Raw genomic sequence first — 19,756 nt, 5'->3', positions numbered from 1 at the left:
GACACTGACGCTTTGGGGATTTCTGCTCTCACTAATTGCATGGGGTCATTGCATGGGGTCAGTCTTGGGAAGAAGCTCGTGTGAGACTGGGGCTGCAGAGTGTGAGGTTGTGCAGGCTCAAGTGCCAGTCTGGGTCTGCAGCCCTGACAAATAGCCCCAAATCCCTCAAACTCTAAATATCATGAATGTAAATAACTGGTTTAAAATACAGGTGAGCTTTGGGAACAGCGGCTCACAAAGCTGCTCCTCAGCATCAGTTTCTCATTAACTCAGAGCAGTTTTTGGCAGCCACGCCACAGAACGAGCACTTGCTGTTTTGCCATACAGTGTGCGCTACCACAGTGAAGCATGCTTCCATCTGCATGATCCAGGCCTTTGTCAGAGCTCTGTTTTTCTTGTCCCCATCTTTTCCTTTCATTTAACTGACCCACTTGTCCTTTTTCTGCCATTCTTAGTTCCGCAACTTGTCATCTTTTGCTATTCACACTATGACATCCACACTAGGAAACTGCTTAACTGTTTTGTCATCACATTCCTCATTGCTTTGAAATCCCATATTTTTAACACTTTTCTTGTCTCCTTCACCCTTTAAGAGTGTCCTTGTCCTTTGACAGGAGATCGCTGATATTTTGGGAAAATAGTGAGCACTGAATTTACAACCCAAGTGAATCCCATACAGAGAGCATCTCTGTCTCATGGAGTTTGAGGTATGGACTCCAGGTTAAGACACAGCCTGTGTAAGGACTGTGTTTTTCTTCCTGAAGATATCAAACAGGACTTTCCCAAAGAGAAAAAGGGAAAAAGGAGTGATCCCAAGTGCGCTGGTGAAAGATCAGTAATGCAGTGACTTCATGTGAAGTATTTGTGGTGATGTATCATGGGTTTTGGCCTTGGACCCATTGAAATAAATTATTCTGATGGATGTTGTGGGACAATAATCTGCAACCCATGTGCAGCTGGGTTTTAATCACTGGGAACAACCTGGTTGAATTTCTGCTGTTTTCATCATCTGTGTCTTGACCATGAATCTAGTTTTGTGACCGAGAAACCTTCTGTATTTGTTATCAGGTGATCCTATTTGGTCCTATTTTTTGGTCTGTCTGATACTGGATGTGGCAAGGACATGTACTTTCACATGGGATCTGTCAGCAGTTTCACTGTGCGTTTAGCAAACTTCACAGGAATCGGTTTGTTTGTAGTACGCTGCTTACCTCCTGTCCCAGTTTGTATCTAGGAGGTTACTAATTCTCTCTTTTCCTGTTTTTAGATTAAATGCTCAATAACGTTCTATTTCAAAGCAATATGGAATACAGGGTAATATTTTTATAATAAAAATGGAAGTGAAACTCTAAATACAGTCAGAATTCCTTAATGTAAAACTGGACACTGAAGAAATAAAAGATGCTTTGGGCTGAGGCAGTTGAATTTTTTTAGGGGAAAAGAGTGAACTAGCCGTGCAGAATAGGCCTTCTAACAAATAGGGAGATGTGTTCTCATTACTATCTTCTCTATTTGTGCTGGTTTTGGTGCCTCTCTACATCCCGTCTTCTTCTTCCAGTCTTTTAACTTGCTTAGTGAAATAGAAGGATTAAACTCCCAAATCCCCATCCTATAGCTAAATACCTAGGAAGTTCTGATGGAAAGGTTGTCCCCTTACTGTCTGTTTATTTCCACATTGTCCACTTATTTTGAGTTTTAGCACAGAGAATGGCACATCACTCATCATTCACACATCAGTATCTATCCGGCTACACCTTTATCCAAGCTGACATACGGTAAGGTAGTAGTAGAGAATAAAGTGCCCATTTTGCAGCATGAAGAAGTTTAATTAAATATATTTTAATGTCCTCTAAGATTTGAATTTTATTTGTACTTGGTTTTGTAATCACAGTCATATCCTTACTATTTCTTTTAGAGTGTATGTTGTTTTTTTTTTCCCCTCCCCACTGGAAGAGTGCAATACTGGTGGAGTGCAGCTCTGAAAGAGCGCTTTAGTGTTTCTAGAAATGCTCTGTTCTTAACAGGACCTATTTTCATAACTGAGTCTGGGGTGACATAAACTGCTACAACGCACCTTCTTTAACTGCATTCTTTTTTTACTGTCGTTTTGGTTCAGAAAAAGAAAAAAGCTCTGTGGACTGAAAGTGCTAGGCAAACGCACTGTCAGCTAGACTGGTGTGAAGCAGTGCTGACATTTTTTGTTAAAAAAAAAAAAAAACGACAACAAAAAAAACGAACCTTGTTTAATGAATTTTGAATGTAAAAGAAAAAAAGACACTATAGGGTGATCAGCGAACTGCTGAATACAGTAAACATCTTTCATGACAAAGAATACAAATACCCTGCAGATCTGCTTTCAATAGCCATCACTAGGCCCCCTGCTTTCAATAGTTAATACCGAGGCCCCTCTCTCCAAGCCTTACTGGTAGCAATCACAAGCCAATGCTTAAAATGTTGACATGCTAAGCACATTTAGAAAGACCTATGTCTGCATTCCCTATGGATGGTGTAGCATAACTGTCTAACATCGAACGTGCGGCATTAAAAACAAAGTTAACTGAGCTAATCACCCCGTCTCTCCTGGAAAGTTGTGTGTAAGGGCAGTGAGTTCTCTCTGAGAGATTCCCCTTCTCCCTTGTACGATGTCAGTGGGTCTGTAGCTGGTTTGTTTATGTAATTAAATCCCAACAGGCTGCATGTTTCTGTTAGAAAATGTGTAGGAAGAATATCTCTACTGGAAAGAAAAAAAAATTTAGAGCCACTGAGAGAGGCATTTGTGTTCTGCTCCTTCTTCCTAGCTGCTGGGACTGGGCATTGTCATCATGGACTGTAAAAAAAGATCTGGATTGAAACTTTTGGAAAAACCGTGAGAATAAAGATGATACACTGGTGTTGGGGGAGAGACATAATGAGGAGATGCAAAGGAGAAATAAAATTAATATGCTGGCGATTTTGAACCCATATCTAAAGAGAATGGTGAGTTGTAGGCAAGGATTAGTAGATTCCTGGAATAAAACTCTGAAATTTGATAGAGTCTGGAAATTCTATATTCTCACGTGAAAGCTGACTGCCTTTCCATTCTTTTTCTCTTTTTAGCCTAGCTGGGAGCTGGTGTGCAGGCAGTTTCATGAACAGGGTTTGAAATATGGCAGAGAAGTTAACAGAGCGTTTGCTGTGCAGGTTTTGGCCAGCTTGCAAGGTCAGTTAATCCTGACATGAAAAAGGCCAGCATCCCTTACATCCCATCCACTGAGTCAGACTGACAGCTTTCAGTCTGTGGCTTAAAGACCTTTCTCCTGGCTCTTTTGCCTAAAAACTCCATGAAAAGTGATTCCAGAATATAAATTAATTTCTGTCTGTACAACAATCTGTATGTGAAGGGGTTCACACATCTAATAAAACTTTTTTAGAGGTCTGCAGGTGAAAAGGCATGAAAAAAAAAAAAAAACTTTACAGAAGGTTTTTAAACTTTGTCCAGCACTTAGGTATCTGATCCTGATGGTTTCTGGGTGTCTGAGAGCTGTTTGTTGCCCACTGTCTGGGCTCCTCAGATTGCTCCTGAAGCGTTGCAGTTTGCTCTTATCATTCAGAGCAGGATGAGGATTTTCAACACCCCAAAGTCCCAGATTGAGAGTAGGCTTTCTTCTGGCTTGATTCCAGGGTGAAAGTTGGCTGGTAGATTTTGTGGTAGTATCATACCAGGGAGGTTGTAGGCACAAGATGTCCAACCCATCCCGTTCCCTAGATTGCTCTTACAGCCCTGCTGCAAAGAAGCAGGTGTATGGGACTCCTTGGCAAGTTAGTGCTGCTTTGCTTGTGTTTGGGTATGAACTTTAGCCTGAGAGATAATGGCAAAGTAAATTAATCAGCCTTTCTCTGGCTCTCAGTCCCTGGTCCAGATAGAGTTTTTCTTGCAGTAGCCAATGGGATTTTCAGTTATTTGTGCCCAATGAAGTGTCTCTACTTTCCTCAGGAATGAAAAGAGCTCTTTCAAAATTTAATAGCACATACATTAAATGGGAAAGGATCCCAGTGATGTTAGGAAGACACACGATGCTGATGAGCCTGATAAGATGCGTGTGCAGGTGCTTTAACAAACAGCAGCAGTACTGTACAGCTCCTGCAGCTTTCCAGGACTGTTTGTACATGGCCAGAGCTTTGATGTGCAGGGGCCCCAGCGCTGCTGCTCTCCTCTTGTCATCACTCTTAACGCTGACTGTCAGATCCCCAGCAGGTTATCAGAACGTGTTTTGCCCCAATGGCATTTTTTGCACCAAGCTTTCTGTCGACAGTTTTTACTGTTCTGCAAGTGAAATCTGCTTTTCCTTTCAAAATACAAAGGATCTCTATTATATATAGGGATTCTATATATCTATAATCTATATACCTGTTTTCTGTGGTATATTCTCATCCACCATATCATCCAGAGGGACTGACAGGCGCATCTATTTTAAACTTTCTGGATGCCTGAGAGGTCTTTTAGTGCTCCTTGAACACTCTGAAGAGCCCTTTTTTCTCTACCCAGGGTGGACACGGATATATGAACAATTTGGGGAGCAGCTGTGTCCACAATCGGTAGATACAAGTAAGGGGGCGGCGAACCACCCCTCATCACTTGCATTGGTGGTTCAGTGGTAGAATTCTCGCCTGCCACGCGGGAGGCCCGGGTTCGATTCCCGGCCAATGCAGATTCACTTTTTTTTTTTTTTTTTTTGCTGTGAGAGTTCAATTTTATTTATTTATTTTTTTCCCCTTCCTTCGGCTTTTCCGCTTCCTTCCCTCAGCCTAACGCCCGCACACCGTCTCCGGGCAGGCGCGGGGCCGGCTGTGGAAGGGGCCGGCCCCCGGTGAGGCGGCGGCTGCGCAGGCTGAGGGCCGCCGCCAAGATGGAGGTGTAAGGAACAAGGAATGGGGGGGGGGGGGGGAGCGGGCTGCTGCTGGCCCCACAGCATCCCCTCAGCTTCTGTGGGGGCTCCTGGGTTGGGATGTGTGTGTGGGGCGGTGTATCTGTGTGTGCTGTGGATGTGTGTGCTTTGGGACGTGTATCTGTGTGGGGGTGGGTGTCTGTGAGGCAGCGTGTAGGGTGTGTGTGTGCATAGGGCCTCCTGCACCCCTATGATCAGCAGTTTGCTTAGCCCTTCTGCTGAGAAACTGAGTTTATTTTTTGTTTGTTTGCTTTGCAAGTATCGCTGAAACCTCTGTTTAGGAAAACGACATCGTGGCTTAACTTTAATCCTGCTTTGAGTCCACATGTCCCCTGCCCTTCCTGTTTGACGGGCCATGTGTGCACACTGCGCTTTCCTCCGCTCTCTTATTTCTAGTCAAGGAGAAGGGAAATACGAGGCCTATTCTGCAGGTTGTGGGGGAGGATTGTTCTTGGAAATATCAGCTAACTGTAGGAGCAGCACGTGCTGGTGTGGAAGAAACATAAGGGGTACATAAATAAATACCTGGTGGCTGCAAAACCAGCCAGCCCCAGGCCCTGTGCCCTCAGCCCTGAGGTCACCACGTTACACAATGCTTTGTATGTTTTTATCTCGTTAGCACCACTTGGGCACCAAACAATAGGCTTTGACCTATGTGGAAGCTTTGGGACTCATTCTGGTGAGTTCTGTGAGCATTGTGTGGCCATATACATGCACGCCGTCCCGTGGGGTGCGTGTCAGCATCCGCCAACACCAGCAGAGCTGGGGCCATCCCTACTGGACATAGAGGCTCTATTATTGTTTAATCTTACATATGTACAATTCAAAAGCAGATAACAAAGCGGGAACGATAATTGAAATGGCAGTTTGTATTGTGTTAGCTGTAACATGAGTGGTGACCAGCAGGGAAATGACCACTTCTTGCTGCTGTGTGCTGAAAAATGCTGTAAAACGTGTACGTGGCCTCAAGGTTGTTGTTGCATGTGTGAAAGATGGGATTTGCTCTCCTGAAAGAGATTCTTTTGGTACTGTTAGTAGTAAGTCTGTGATGCCACTTACACATCCTCTTTATATTTTTACCACCTTGAGTAATGTAATTTATTTTACTGGTGGTACCTCTTCTAGTACCAAAAAAATGACCATCAGGAGTAGAAGACCAGGGGTCTGAAGACCTGAGCTGTGGGTGGATGTCCCTCCATCAAAATGGAACAACTTAGACCATGTTGCACTTGAGTTACTGCTGGAATTTAATCTTCCTAGTCTTATACTTCCTGTGTGGTAGTCTTCTTAAAGGGAAGCTCTGCACCTAGAAAAACATCTTGCAATGCCAAAAGTATCTGTTAGTAGAGAAAAGAATCCTCTAAAAATGTTTGGGTTTAAATTTAAAATTTTAAAACACGAAGCATGAATGATGTCATACAGTAAGACACTTTCTGATGTTATAAATGAAAGACCTTCTCAATAATACTTTGTTTTCAACTAAAATTTGGACCAATGGCGCCTCTGTGAAAGATTCTAAAAACTGTTTATATGTTTGGTGTAAACATGACATTTCTTATTGTCATAATTAAGCATACCTTTTACTTAAAGAATGAATTTCAATGTATATTTTATCATTTATTTTTTTTTTTTTCTGAGTGTAGAATTGATAGCTGACTCGTGAGAGGACTGCATAAAAATTCCTACTCAAATTTCTACTCAAGTTCAGCAAAATTTTTGAAACTGGTCTTGTTTGCTTACTTTGTAATTCTGATATTTCAGCACAGCAAAAATTGTTGAAGTTTTAAGATCTAGACCGACTCATTTACTGTCCATTGTTAGAAGACAAAAATAAGCATTTTCCTGAATGACAATGGTTTAGAATTAAAAAGAAAGCAAGAAAGCAATTGTCTTAAATAATTTAACTTCAGACAGGTTTACCGGAGCTGCATTTTCATAGTAATGTATTTACTCTATATGATCCTCTCACTTTAACTATATAATTCCCTATATAATTCTTCTCTGGCATTATTATTTCTAACAAAGAATGTCCTTGATCCATAGGGATTTTTGTAGCAATAGTCTGAATGCAAAGATTCTGAAGAACTGCATTTACCTAACAACAAAAGCTATATGGTTTGTAAAACATGAATGAAAACTAATGCATGTATGAGCTCACTTGCTGAACTTTCACTCGAGTCAGCGAAATGGAAGTTGAAGTTCATCTCAGCGTATTTTAGAAGGTCGTTTTCATTTAAAAACAATGATAGAACCTGTGGAAGTTTGTGGATGCATTTAACTCATTTGAAAGGAATGAACGTGACAGTTCTATTTCAACAGTTGATGGTGCTTAACAATACGTTGTACCTTTTTTTTTTTTTTTATATGCTGCTGCACAGACCTGAGAAAAGCCTTTTTTTCCTTTTGTATGGAAACTTGCTGTTGTTGTGGCTAGTGACTGCTCAGCAGAACGTATTGTGTGGAGAATGTATGGTGTTCTGCGTCAGGCTTTTCTCCCTTTTTTTTTTTTAATTTAGAAATATAAAATTACAATATCCAGTAGTAGTAGAGGCATGATTAATTTAAAAATGCATTTGACTTGTTTAATTGGGACAGAATGAGTGAAGAAGTGTTCAGATGGTGGACAATGGGAAGCTCTCAGCCTTGTCCTGCTAGTAAAGGAGTAGCAACACAAAGATTCAAATAATAAATAAAGAAAAAAAATGATAAGTTTTTGGATGTAGTCATTTGTTTGTTTACTCAGTACAGTGTGTGTAATGGCACACCTGCATCTACACACACACATACAATATGTACATTGTACAAAAAAAGTAATTGTTTTCTCTTTCCTTGACTAATAAATAAGTAATGTGCATAATCTTAATAACTTTTTCTGTCAGTCCTCATTCAAATAAAACTGGAGGCCTTTTTATATAAGGAAGAAGGAAGGAGATTTGGGCTTAGTTGGTAAAATTGGGTGAATGAATAAAATAGTGTGGCTGAGTAAAAGAATTATGAAATGGAAGTGTGTTAAGATTCATGGGTCAAACTGTGCAAAATATGATGTACATCTATGTAATAATTACACCTGCAATATGGGAAAATAAATATTTTCCAGAGGAGGCAACAGCTTGGTAATTGTAGAATACTCAAAATCAAATTATTGATTTTTTTTTTTTTTTTGAAGAAATCAACTTCATGAAAATAGCATCTGTTTTTTTTTTTGAGTCTTAATAACTATGCAAAGAAGTTTCAAGTTGTTTCATTTGGAACGTAAATAATTGCTTTGTTTGTTTGTTTGTTTTTAGAAAAGATGCAAATGCCGCATTGCTGAGTAACTTTGAGGTAAGTTTATCTGCCTCCTGATTTTAAACCAATGCTTTAATGGTGGAGGCAGCCACTAGAACACTTTTGAAGCTTAAAATTGCCAGTGACAATCAACCAGACCAGTGTGTGATGTTTGTCCCCCTATTTTATTTGTTATTAAGAATTTTTTTAGAGGAAATCTGGAAATGTTTTCAGTAGTGGTGGATATCGTATCATTACTTGGTTGGTCCCAAATCAAATACAAACATGATTTTCGAATAGATATGGGGCTGATCTTCGGTATATCAGTAACATTAAGTTCATCCTTGCCATCTTTACACTGAATCCTCCTGTGTATGGTGGTTTGTTGTTTAGGATTTGGTTATCCCTATCTTTAAACAGTTCTGTACCTGGGCTGAATTCACTGATACTTTATACAGGAGTACGGAAAATAGCAAGTAATTCAGAGATTATTGCCAAATCATCTCTAATTCCTTCTTTTTTTGTTTGCTGGCATTTTGGAATCTAGGTATTACTGCCTGCTGTGGTTCAGTAGCAGCGCTGGCCATGTTTTGTGCAATCTGTAGGTGTCCTAACAGGGTGGTGCAGCACACAGAGAATTGCAGAATCAATTCTTTATGCTCTTCAGACAAAACTTTCTTCAGCTTAGTCTTTATGTTGGTGAATGTACCATATATGTTGAAAAAGCACAAAAGGAAGAGGGAAAATGAAGTTACTGATGAGTGCTTATTTCCCTTTGACAGCACAGTTGTCATGCATGCAGCTTTTCAGTTGTTTGCAGGAAGGGATTTGCAGTGTCTGCAGCTATATTGGGCATGGCTTTTTACTGCTCTTCAAAATACTGATTCCCCTAAAACTATGGACCTCTTTCTGTTTGCTCCTCTTTTCTTTGACTGGCATAGCTAACATTCTCTTTATCAAGGTAATATGTTGCACAGAAAGTGGTGTTTGAAAGGAGTATTCGAGACTGACGTGTTTTATGTTCTATGCCTGAATTTCTTTTGTGAGATTGGAGTTGTCATTTTATGTCTCGTTGTCACTGGTCATATTGTCTTCAAATATTTATTAAATGCAACTATTTATTAAATAGTTTCAGTTTTGAAATCCTTTTGAATCCTTTAAATCAAATATTGACTACTTGTGGTTGATAGACAAGGTGTTCCTTTTTTCATGTTTACTTTCATACAAAGTAAATGTAGGGTTCGTAGTAATGTTCATGCTTCTCACAGTCTAGAAATGTTTGTATTGTCACTTCTGTGGATTTGAGCTTATAATTGGAACTGGAACTTGAATTAAGCTAGTTAAAAATGAGGGATGAAACAGTAAGAAGTCATCTGTTACTTTGCTGTGGGTATGCTCTGGATATACAGTAAAGCCCGAAGCAAAACATCTGAAGGAATTATAACTTGATGTGATTTAATATGGGAATAAAGGGGGTAATTGTGATGCTTTCTCAATATTTTCCTGCATATCTGGCTATGGTAAATAAAGTAGTCGTGATGTTGCAGGAAATTTGACAAAGCATGGTTGCAGAAATCAAAATGTTTTCCTTGCATTCAGACTTAGCTTCTGCATCTTACTCCTACACTTTTAATATTCACTGCATCATAAATATGAAGACATTTTTATCACATCTTTTCCAGAGCATGTCTGGTTGTACTATATTTTTGTGATGAAATAGGGAGCTAATGTAATCTTTGCGGCTTAACATACCATAACACCATATTGGTCACTCTACCATGTATTATTATGAATAATTCCACTGGAATGTATAAAAGGGCCACTAATCTCATCTATAGTCCAAACCTTTATTTAGTGGGTTCTTGGCAGTGTGACAGTGGTAGAGTTTATTTTTTTTTCTTGCGGATAATATAAAATTGTATCTCTGTGAGACAGGGAACATAAACATTTAATATTGTAGGTACATCTGTCATAACAAATCTGGCAGGGCAACAAACTGGCAGGAGATTTTGCTTCAAGCATCACTTGTATTTAAATGGGAGCTCTGTGTCATTACAGCAGGGTATGACCCACCTCTGTTCAGGACATGATTTAAGATAAATAAATGGAATAGATTAATTCTGTCAACTGGGACAGAGTCGTTTGGGATGCCTGAGTAACATCTAAAAATTGCTGAAAATCTGTTTAGAATATTCACTTTTTAAAAATTTATTTTCACAAATTTACACCTCTCTTTATTCACCTTTCTGTTGCCAAAATATTTTTCATTTTAAACTGCTGGTGTAGTCAGCAAAGAAGCAACACTTTTTTTTTTTTTGGTTGACAGGATTCGTCTATGTTTTCCTGCTGCAATATTTTTAGGTAAAATAATCTCAAATGATTTAAAGCATTTTTTTCCCCAGGTGTTCCAGTTACTTACTGATCTTAAGCAGCAGCGCAAAGAGAGTGGAAAAAACAAGCAGAGCTCTGGTCAGCAGAATCTGAACACAATCATGTATGAAGTGAGTAGCACTGTAAAGTTCCTTTGCAAATTAGCACAAGCTGGACTGATTCACATCATTTGGTCATTTTGCATCAAGGTTACCTGTAATATTATTTTTTTTTGTCAGTTTTCATTATCTGTAGTCAGTTTATTCATGTTGCAGGATAACTGCACTATAAATTCAGAGCCGTGCAGCTGGTTCTGTGTACAGATACTTCTGTCAGTAAAGTTTATAAACTCAGGTGTGGTAGGTATGACCATAGCTGGAATATTTCCAGGGTCAGTACCGGTTGCATTTTAGGTATCATGTGCACGAAGCAGAATGTGGGATTCTACTGGATCCACTCTAACTCTGCGGTAACTTCCAGCTGTCCCTGAACTGTATTCCCTTTCAGTGGGAACAGTTAATGTAGCAGGGCTGTCCTGCGTCTGGCACAGGTAATTCTGGCCTGAAACTAGCCAGCAGTGCCAGGGAGGAGCTTGAGTGTCTGCATAGTGCTTCCAAACATCTGCATCACTGGGCTTTTCTATTTTCTTGAGGCTCCAGCCTCCCTTCTTCCCAGATAGCAGAGCATCACCTGTAGTGCTGTAATAAGACTTTTGGATTCAAAGATCTGCAAGTTTTCTTTAGCTGGTACGTGCTGGCTAACTGTTGCAGATCACAGGATTGAGGTGAGCAGTGCTCGCCAGAGGCATGGGAAGAAAATGACAAAAAGAATTAAAAAAAGAAGTTTTTTTTTTTAAGGTTCCACGTTACAATTGGACTTGATGATCTTAGAGTTCTTTCCCAACCTAAATGATTATATGATTCTTTATTCTATCTTTTTAAGATGCAGGGCAGAACTTGCTATTACTTGACGAACTGATGATGCCACCTGATTTTGTTTTCAATGAGGCGCAGATCACGTATCTTCTTATTAAGAGAATTAAACTAATACATTAAAAAAAAAAAATTAGTCAAAAAAGGAAGACATAGATGACTGTAATCACAAAATTACTTGTACAAATATCAACATCGGTTGGATGCCAGAATGGTCATAAATGTTTGATCTGCTACTAGGAAAAACTATTAAAATCCTATATAATCCAAACATTAACATTTTAGATATCTCAAAATAGCAACGTCAGAACAGATATTTAGTATGACCTCTTGTGTCCATGTCAGAGAACTGCATGAGTAGCACCGTGATTGGCAGCCAGTTGAAAGCAGTTTGCCTCGCTTGCATGAATAATCCCATTGAGCAGTGAAACTACTCATGCGAATAAGATTTGGCCTAGGCTTTGTTTTTGTTTTAGTTCTGGCTTTGTTTGAAAAGGTGCAGAGTTTTAATTCCTAAGCATCAGATTCAACAAAAATAGTGGCTTACAAAAAGTCTCATTTAAATCTTCATGGAGACTAGCAGTCTCCTCTTTCAATCAGCTGAGGAAAAACCCTGTAAAAATTTTTTGAGTCACAATATACCTTAAAGCTTTAATTGCTTTATCATATTGCTATATGTTAAATACCTAGAGAAACCTCATTAAGAAGACCAGTGTTTCACATTTTATCAACTTTGTTAAGTAGAATAAATTATCTTGTGCTGTTAAAGTTTCTTTTCATTTACCCAGACTTTTAAAATGATAACCAATTTGAGCGGAATACAAAATACACTGGAAATACATTTGCATACATTATCTGACATAGTGGTCTTGTAAATCACTTTTTTTCCCAGTATCTGTTGTTTTTTGCTCTGTAAATACTGATTTAACTTTTTTTGGCTTCTCACTTTTTAAATATTTGCTTTCAACATTTTCTGAAAATAAGTGCAAAGACGAAGTCAAAGCATAACATATGGAATTATATCTTACTATTATTATAGGTAGTCTGTGCATGTGTTATCCTACCACACGTCTTTTTGTATTTGTGATCCAGTTAGCTAGTTGCATTGTTAGCTGTAGAGATACTTTTAAGCTTTATGTATAGCTATGCAGTATCATCAGATAAAGATATTTTTTCCTTAATTCAAAACAGGCTTTGACAATACTCTTTCAAATCCTTCAGTTGCTGATGCGCACAGTGCAGACAATGCAAGGATTTCCTGGACCTTTCTTTTGTTTCTCATTATTTCCAACTCTTTATTTTGGGTTCTAATGCAAGCAACATTTAGGAAGATTTCTAAGCTACTTCCTGTGAAAGATACTTGTTTGTGGGTGGGTGTTTTTTTTTCTAGTAGAAACTGATTGCCATTTTTTTATTTGGTCAGGTCAAATTACATAAAGTATTATCTCTCTGCTAGGTGTGTTGTTTTAAACAAAGAAAGCAGATCTGTTGCAACAGTTATCCACAGTTCACAGAATCTCAGAATTTCTAGGTTGGAAGAGACCTCAAGATCTTCGAGTCCAACCTCTGACCTAACACTAACAGTCCTCCACTAAACCATATCCCTAAGCTCTATATCTAAACGTCTTTTAAAGACCTAAGGTCTTTAAGGTGATAAGTTTCACCTATAAAAAAAACCTGAACATTTCTAATATGACAGTATCTTGCAGATTTTTGTGACAACCCATAACCTGCTTCTATGAACTTTAAGAAAGCATTGCCAAATATGTGTATAAAGGATGAAAACAACCATAGATTGAAAAGGCTTTGCTAGTGCTGTGCAGCTTAAATGATTTTTTTTATGTGTTGGCATTCTACCCCTGCCACTGACTTCATTAAAATTTGGAAGAAGGTAACGTGGTTTTAAAGATGAAAAATATTCGTATTTTCTCAAGTTTTACTGTAAAAACAAAAACCAGCCATATGCACCTGGTACATTTTTAAGCTTGCTATGAATCTGCAAATACTGGTTGGTTTTAAAAGGAAAAATAAATCTGAGTGATGCTGTTTAGTACAGCTGTAATTGTATCTTAATCACAGTCTTAGCATCACCTGAGGGTATTTCATTCAAATCAAGAAAGCAAATGCATTCTAGGAATTGCTCCTTTCCTGTACTCTTCAACAGACATCTCTGGGCTTTGAACAGCCCAGGTAAATAACTGTCCAAAGCCACAGAGGGAATAGTCAAAGCTGTCATTCTAACTTGGTGTGTAATGAGCTAGTTGGGTTATGTCTTTGTGAAGTGAATTCACTGAGACTTTCTGAATAAGTACTAATTTAATTTCCGTTACATAAAGTTGTAGTTCTTTATTGCCTGTTCCTTACTCCCTCAGCAAATGTCAGTCTAGTGTTACTGAAGAAAGAAGTGTGAGTGATCTGTGTTGACTATGGCAGCACTTCATACTTCTTTGAAAAAGTGGGAAAAAAAGAAAAGAAAGCTCTAAAACCTGAAATGACAGGCTGATTTTTTTTTGAGCAGTACTGAGAAGACTGTTAAAAATTAGCTTGTTTCATAGTCACCATGGGAAGAAGGTAGTAACTGTGGAATAATTTATGTTTTTTTCCTATTCCTTAGACACTGAAGTACATATCAAAAACACCGTGTAGATACCAGAGTCCTGAAACCGTAAAAGAATTCCTCATAGCAATGAAAGGCCATAAGCTGACCAAGTAAGTAGAGACGTGCCTTTGAGCTGAAGTATAAACTAACGGTAATGTTAAAAGATCCTTACATACGCAGTGTGATAATCTGTCCAGTTTGGATTAAGGTATTCTAATTATTTTTTGTCATTTTTTAAGTATTCATCCAAACTTTCCCTTCACTGATCAATGACCGAATACATTCATATTTCCTTAAGCGTGCTTGTGTTTGTCCAAGCATAAAGTAAAAATCATAAAATGTTTTCTGAGAAAGAACCTGTAAGTTGTAAATGGGTTTCGAACACAATAACAGAAGGGGGGGAGGAGACAAAACCAACAACACAAAAACTAAACAAAGCTTCAGCTTATTATCACTCTTCCCATTTTTTATGAACACAAATAAAAATGCATCCATTACGAACAGGCAAAAAGATGGCAGTTTTACAGGGAGGTAATAAATGAAATCTTGATATAAGTCTATGGGAAGTATGTTCTTCTGAAGCTAAGTTTTATCTGAATCTTTGAACTCCAACTGCTTCAGATCCTCTCTTGGGATTATACTAATTAGTGTTTAGCAAACTAAGATGTTCCATTTTGGGCTGCTTGCCCACTAGGATTGCTGAGATACACGTTTCAGTTACCTAAATACTGTGTCAATTGAGTGTTTTCTGCCCTAGTAAAGCTGAACATACATTTCATTATTCTTATTGTGGGAAGTCCTGCACAGAAAATGCAAGATTTCCTTCACAGGGATTCAGAGGGTATTTTTCCTCTTTGGCAGGGGTGTGAATGCGTGTTCACAGTGCTTGAAACACCTAATCCTCTCAAACATCTCTTCAGAGTGTAAGTGAAGCCTGTTACAAATAATCAGGCCCAAACAAAACTTAATCAGAGAGCTACTTGCTTGAATAGTTTAATCAGTCATCTGATTTTTAAGGCAGAAATCAAAGACCTAGTTGCTTTTAAATGACTCGCTCTTCACCATGAAGGAGTAGATTATGCTGTATAGACACTGACTGCATTTTTCTTCTCTGCTGGTACTTGTAAGGAGCTCATGCTCTGAGAAGGGGGCTTTAATGGTTTGGTTGTGTCACAAAAAGAAATGCAAGTTGAGAGCAGTGCTACAATGCAAGGGTTTATCCTGTCCAGAGCGTAGATGAATAGAAAGCAGATTCAGTCAGCTGTTTTGTTGACTTTTCAGTGCTCTCTCTCAACAAACCATTATACTCTCATTCAGTATATCAGCAGCTCTGATCACAGTATCGCTCTCCCTGCTGATATGGGGAGGCCGATACTTGGAAGCTGTGTCATGAGTATTGTAACTTGGCCTGTAAGTGCTTTCTTTTGTTGAATAAAAGTTGCCAGGTCAGTATGTCACTGTCCAGTCCTCTTGTAGCTCATTCCATACAGCAGTATACTAATTTATGTACTAATTTATGAAATAACCTAATTATTTTCTGACACTGAAACGTTCAAGCATGGAGAAAATACTTGGTTTACTGTAAAGAGCTGATTGTATGGAAATGAGAGTAGCTTAAAATTGTCAACAAGCTATGTTTTAAGTACTTACCACATCCTTGATTTCCAGTACTGAAAAAGAGACCCATCATCTTGGAAGTGAAATAAACTTGTCCTGTATGTTTAGGATAGCACCAAAAGAATGGTGCAAATGGAACAAAAAGCCATGAGGAGTTAAGAAGGCAGAATAGGATTTTTCAGAAGTAGCTGAATGAGTTATGAATAAAAGCCTCATAAATGTTGGTTTTGTTCTAATATACATTTCTCTCTGATAGAATATTACTGGGACCTCAGGGTTAACTCATACAAAAAGGTGGGGGAGCTCTGTTACCATGTCAGATACCTTGACTGCATCTGATCACCTCATTTGCCCATCTGATTTACGATGTCTCTTGAGAGTGAGGTACTCCATGGCATTGGGTCATAATACACAGAATTCCAGCTACAGAATCTCTCACGGTCTCCCTTATGGCCTGGCTGTTAGCTTGAATAGCACTGCTGCAACGGTTGAAATAGTTACAAGTTTTAAATGAGCTTTTTGACTCTATTTTTCTTCTTTCCATGGATGTCAGGAAGTGCCCTTGGTTTTAGGTGTCGTCCTCTCAGTCCTTTTTCTCTGAATCAGAGTCTGTAAGGTATGCAGAAGAAGTATTTTCCTTCTGCATAATGGCAGAAGGATGAGAGCAAAGAGCAAACCAATAGTTTGTTACAGATTTATGGCTTATCAGAACTCAGATTGTACCATGGTTTCTTGAGCAACCTTTACAGTTTTACTTCCAGTTAATATCTGTCATCTGGCAAAGAACTTGCCAGCACTATGTTTGTCACATACTTTACGAAATAAGAAACAGAATTTAGTGTGATCTTGGCACCTTTTGTTTCTTCTAATCTTTTCCATTCATACACTTCAAGCTGTAAGTATCAAAGCCCATCTGGCAGCCACTTCTCACCAAAACACAGAAAGCATATGGTACACAATTACTCTATAATGCACTCAATTTATGTAAAATGGCCTAAAATATTAATGCCTACAAGGAAATCTTGAGCTACTCTTTGGTTCATAACCAAGACTGTTTCAACACCGCTCTGCTGTTAAGTAAATGAAAAGCTCAAGGCTTTAATCAGTTCCATTCTCTGGAACAGAGGTAGTATTTGTATAAAAGGCTTCACTTGAGATTTCGTTCCAGTTAGCTGGTGGAGAGCTTTCTTCCCCTTCAAGAGGAAAGAATCTGCAATATTTGCTCTTCAAGACCTTGCTTACATCATCTCCCTATAATGATTTTTCCTCCCACAAAAAGTAATGAACTCCAGAGTCTGTCTTTGCTTCTTCCTTTCTGGGTAAGGCGATGAAAGAGATGTGCTCTCCCTTAATCTCTTAGGTGCTCTCATGCTGTCTTTTATCACACAGTATCACAGAATTTCTAGGTTGGAAGAGACCTCAAGATCATAGAGTCCAACCTCTAACCTAACACTAACAGTCCCCACTAAACCATATCCCTAAGCTCTACATCTAAACGTCTTTTGAAGACTTCCAGGGATGGTGACTCCACCACCTCCCTGGGCAGCCCGTTCCAGTGCCTAACAACCCTTTCAGTAAAGAAATTCTTCCTAACATCTAACCTAAAACTCCCCTGGCGTTTATGGTAACAGTTTCCTCAAGGCAGCTGATTTGATTCAAGCTATGTTAGTGCCCATCTCTGGTAAGGGGACAGCAGCATTTTCTGTTTTCTCCTTGCGAGAGGAATGGACATCACTGGTCAGAAAGAGCCCATCATCTTAGACTGTTACTTTTGCCATTCAAATTCCTTATGACTCTGCATCTCATCAAGGAGAAAACAATTAAGCAGTGTGGTTTTGCTGTTAATTAGGCTCAGCAACTTGTTTTCTAACATAAGGAATTGGAAAATTGTTGATCGATATGGGGCTTTTAATATAGGGAGCGTTTGCAGCTGTGTCTAAAATCATGTTGGAGGAAGGTGGTGAGCTGACTTGCCCTGCTCAGTTTGTTATTGCAGCTCTCCAGCACCAGGTTGTGCTCGTGTATCGGGTAATTTCTGGGTGGTGGAGAAAGACCAGACACTGTCCAGAGAAGCAACAAGCTGTGGACTGGTGCACGTTTATTGAAAGAACAGACCTTTTGTTTAAGTGAATTCTCATTTTTTCCTGCCCTCCTCCTACAGACCTACAATGCATAATGGCTTCTGATCAGCCTACACGTGGTGTCCTTGGGGGTTCTGGACACAGTTACAGAGGTGATAGTGTTGATAGTTCTGCAGATCCTGTAAAATCACCTGAAAAGTCTTTATTTCTGTTAATTTTAATATTTGCTACTCAAAATACCAGATTAACAGATCAGTTTATCTATTCTGCTGACAGCCATCTACTTTGGGATGTTTTTTTTTCTCACCAATACAATAGGCAGAAAAAAAAATCAGTTTTTATTAAAAACAAAAAGGCAAATTTCAAATTTTAAAAATAAATATGTAAGAGGACTTACACCTTTTGGATAGCTGCCTTGCTAAATGGAGCAATTTCTGAGATATCTAAATGTATGTTTGACTGATGTAGTCGGTAAAATATGGCAAAGCACGGGGGTTTTGCTTGTCATCAGTTAGTTTGGTGAAATTGAAACTGTAGAACTGAGGGATTTTTTTTAAATGAAGAACTCTGAACTGACATCATAGTGAATTTTATATTACCTTGTTAAGGCCTCAAGCTTTGGCTACTGCTTCAGTACAGTAAGCCATGTTGTACTTGGAAATAGAGTGTGCCACTAGCAGCTAATTTTCCAGTTTTAGTCTCTGGAATGGTTTCATATTTTTAAGGTAGTGTGAATGCCATCACATGAAAAGAATGTTTATTAAACTTGTGCTCTGTAATTGCAGTTAAATGCAAATTGGCTCTTCTTGTACTTCTTCCTGTTACAGATAACCTGCCTTGGATCTAATTTGGGATTAATCACATTTCACTGCATATTTAAATTTTAAAAATGGGGCATAAGCATTGCCCTTTTTGTCTTGAACTCAACACTTTCAAGGAAATATTGAGCTGAAAATCAGTAGTACTTCTGGAAAGTATTTTCCCTTGTTACTGCCAAAATCTACAACAAAGATAAACCTTGAGGACAGTAAAGACCGAATGATTTCCACTGTAATTTTTGTCTCCTCTAGAGCTTTCAAAGTGAATATTCAACACCAAAGACAGGGTGGTGTTAGTTTAATAATAGGATCATCTAATAGTCTTGAAAAAGACGACTACTTCCCACTGAATCTAGGTATTTCAAATTAATCCTTTGTAGCATTTTTTTTGTGTTAAGATACAGTGATCAGCTCTTACGGTTCATCCTGGACGACTGTACCAGCATTCACGTTCAGTGGTAACCCCTGTGTAGGGAACAGAGCCGGGTATGTTTCTGCTGACCATGCACAAACTGGGGCTGTGACTGTGCAGACCACAGCTCAGGACTGCTCATCAATAGGCCAAATCCCATGGTGTTGATTCAGACCAGATTTTACAAGAGTTGTCTTGGTTAACACAAGACCATAGGATTTGCCTTATGGGTCTGATGTTTTCAGTTAGTAATAAAATACACTGTTAACGTACACTGCTGTTATTTTATAATTTTCCCAGCAACTGAAAAGCATACGTTCTTTGGATAAATCTGCCTTTGTGGTTACAGATGTTTTAGTGTGTTTTTTTTAGCTCTGTGTGCTGTATCTTGGCACTAACACTGTTCTCTTCTTAGCTAAGGCTATAGATGTTACTAGAAACTTACTTTTTGTTCCTAGGTGATCAAAGTAGATGTGCGTATATAGTTATGTACAGTTTAGGAGTTCAGTAGATAGAAATGGGCAATGCAACGACATATAATACAAGATTTTGGCTAAAATATAAATGCTAGAAATATTTGGCTCACTGCTGGTAGAAGATAATAAATTTTGTCTTAATTTGCGTGACAGTATCTAACATTTTTATTGTTTTTTAGAAATTGAGTTTATTATGCGCTGTATCAATGTGCTGTCCACTCTGTCTACCCAAAATACACAAGGTAATCTTGAACACAGG

The 19,756-nt window shown here is 38.7% G+C and overlaps 1 protein-coding gene and 1 non-coding gene across 2 annotated transcripts in view; both read left to right on the top strand.

The window, feature by feature from the left end:
* The first annotated feature begins 4,617 nt into the window (after positions 1 to 4,617).
* Positions 4,618 to 4,688, top strand: TRNAG-GCC (transfer RNA glycine (anticodon GCC)). Its single transcript has one exon. It is a non-coding gene; the product is annotated as a tRNA-Gly (tRNA).
* An 81-nt stretch (positions 4,689 to 4,769) lies between these two features.
* Positions 4,770 to 19,756, top strand: part of CRCP (CGRP receptor component) — a 30,750-nt gene continuing 15,763 nt past the window's right edge. The window contains exons 1-4 of the mRNA XM_027472271.3: positions 4,770 to 4,894; positions 8,213 to 8,249; positions 10,595 to 10,693; positions 14,109 to 14,203. Coding sequence (XP_027328072.1) covers positions 4,887 to 4,894; positions 8,213 to 8,249; positions 10,595 to 10,693; positions 14,109 to 14,203 — 239 coding nt within the window. The 5' untranslated portion in view covers positions 4,770 to 4,886. The remainder of the gene's footprint in view (positions 4,895 to 8,212; positions 8,250 to 10,594; positions 10,694 to 14,108; positions 14,204 to 19,756) is intronic.

The sequence above is a fragment of the Anas platyrhynchos genome, chromosome 20 (assembly GCF_047663525.1).
Source record: "Anas platyrhynchos isolate ZD024472 breed Pekin duck chromosome 20, IASCAAS_PekinDuck_T2T, whole genome shotgun sequence".
NCBI classification, from domain to species: Eukaryota; Metazoa; Chordata; class Aves; order Anseriformes; family Anatidae; genus Anas; species Anas platyrhynchos.
This window is presented reverse-complemented; position numbering and strand designations above follow the sequence as displayed.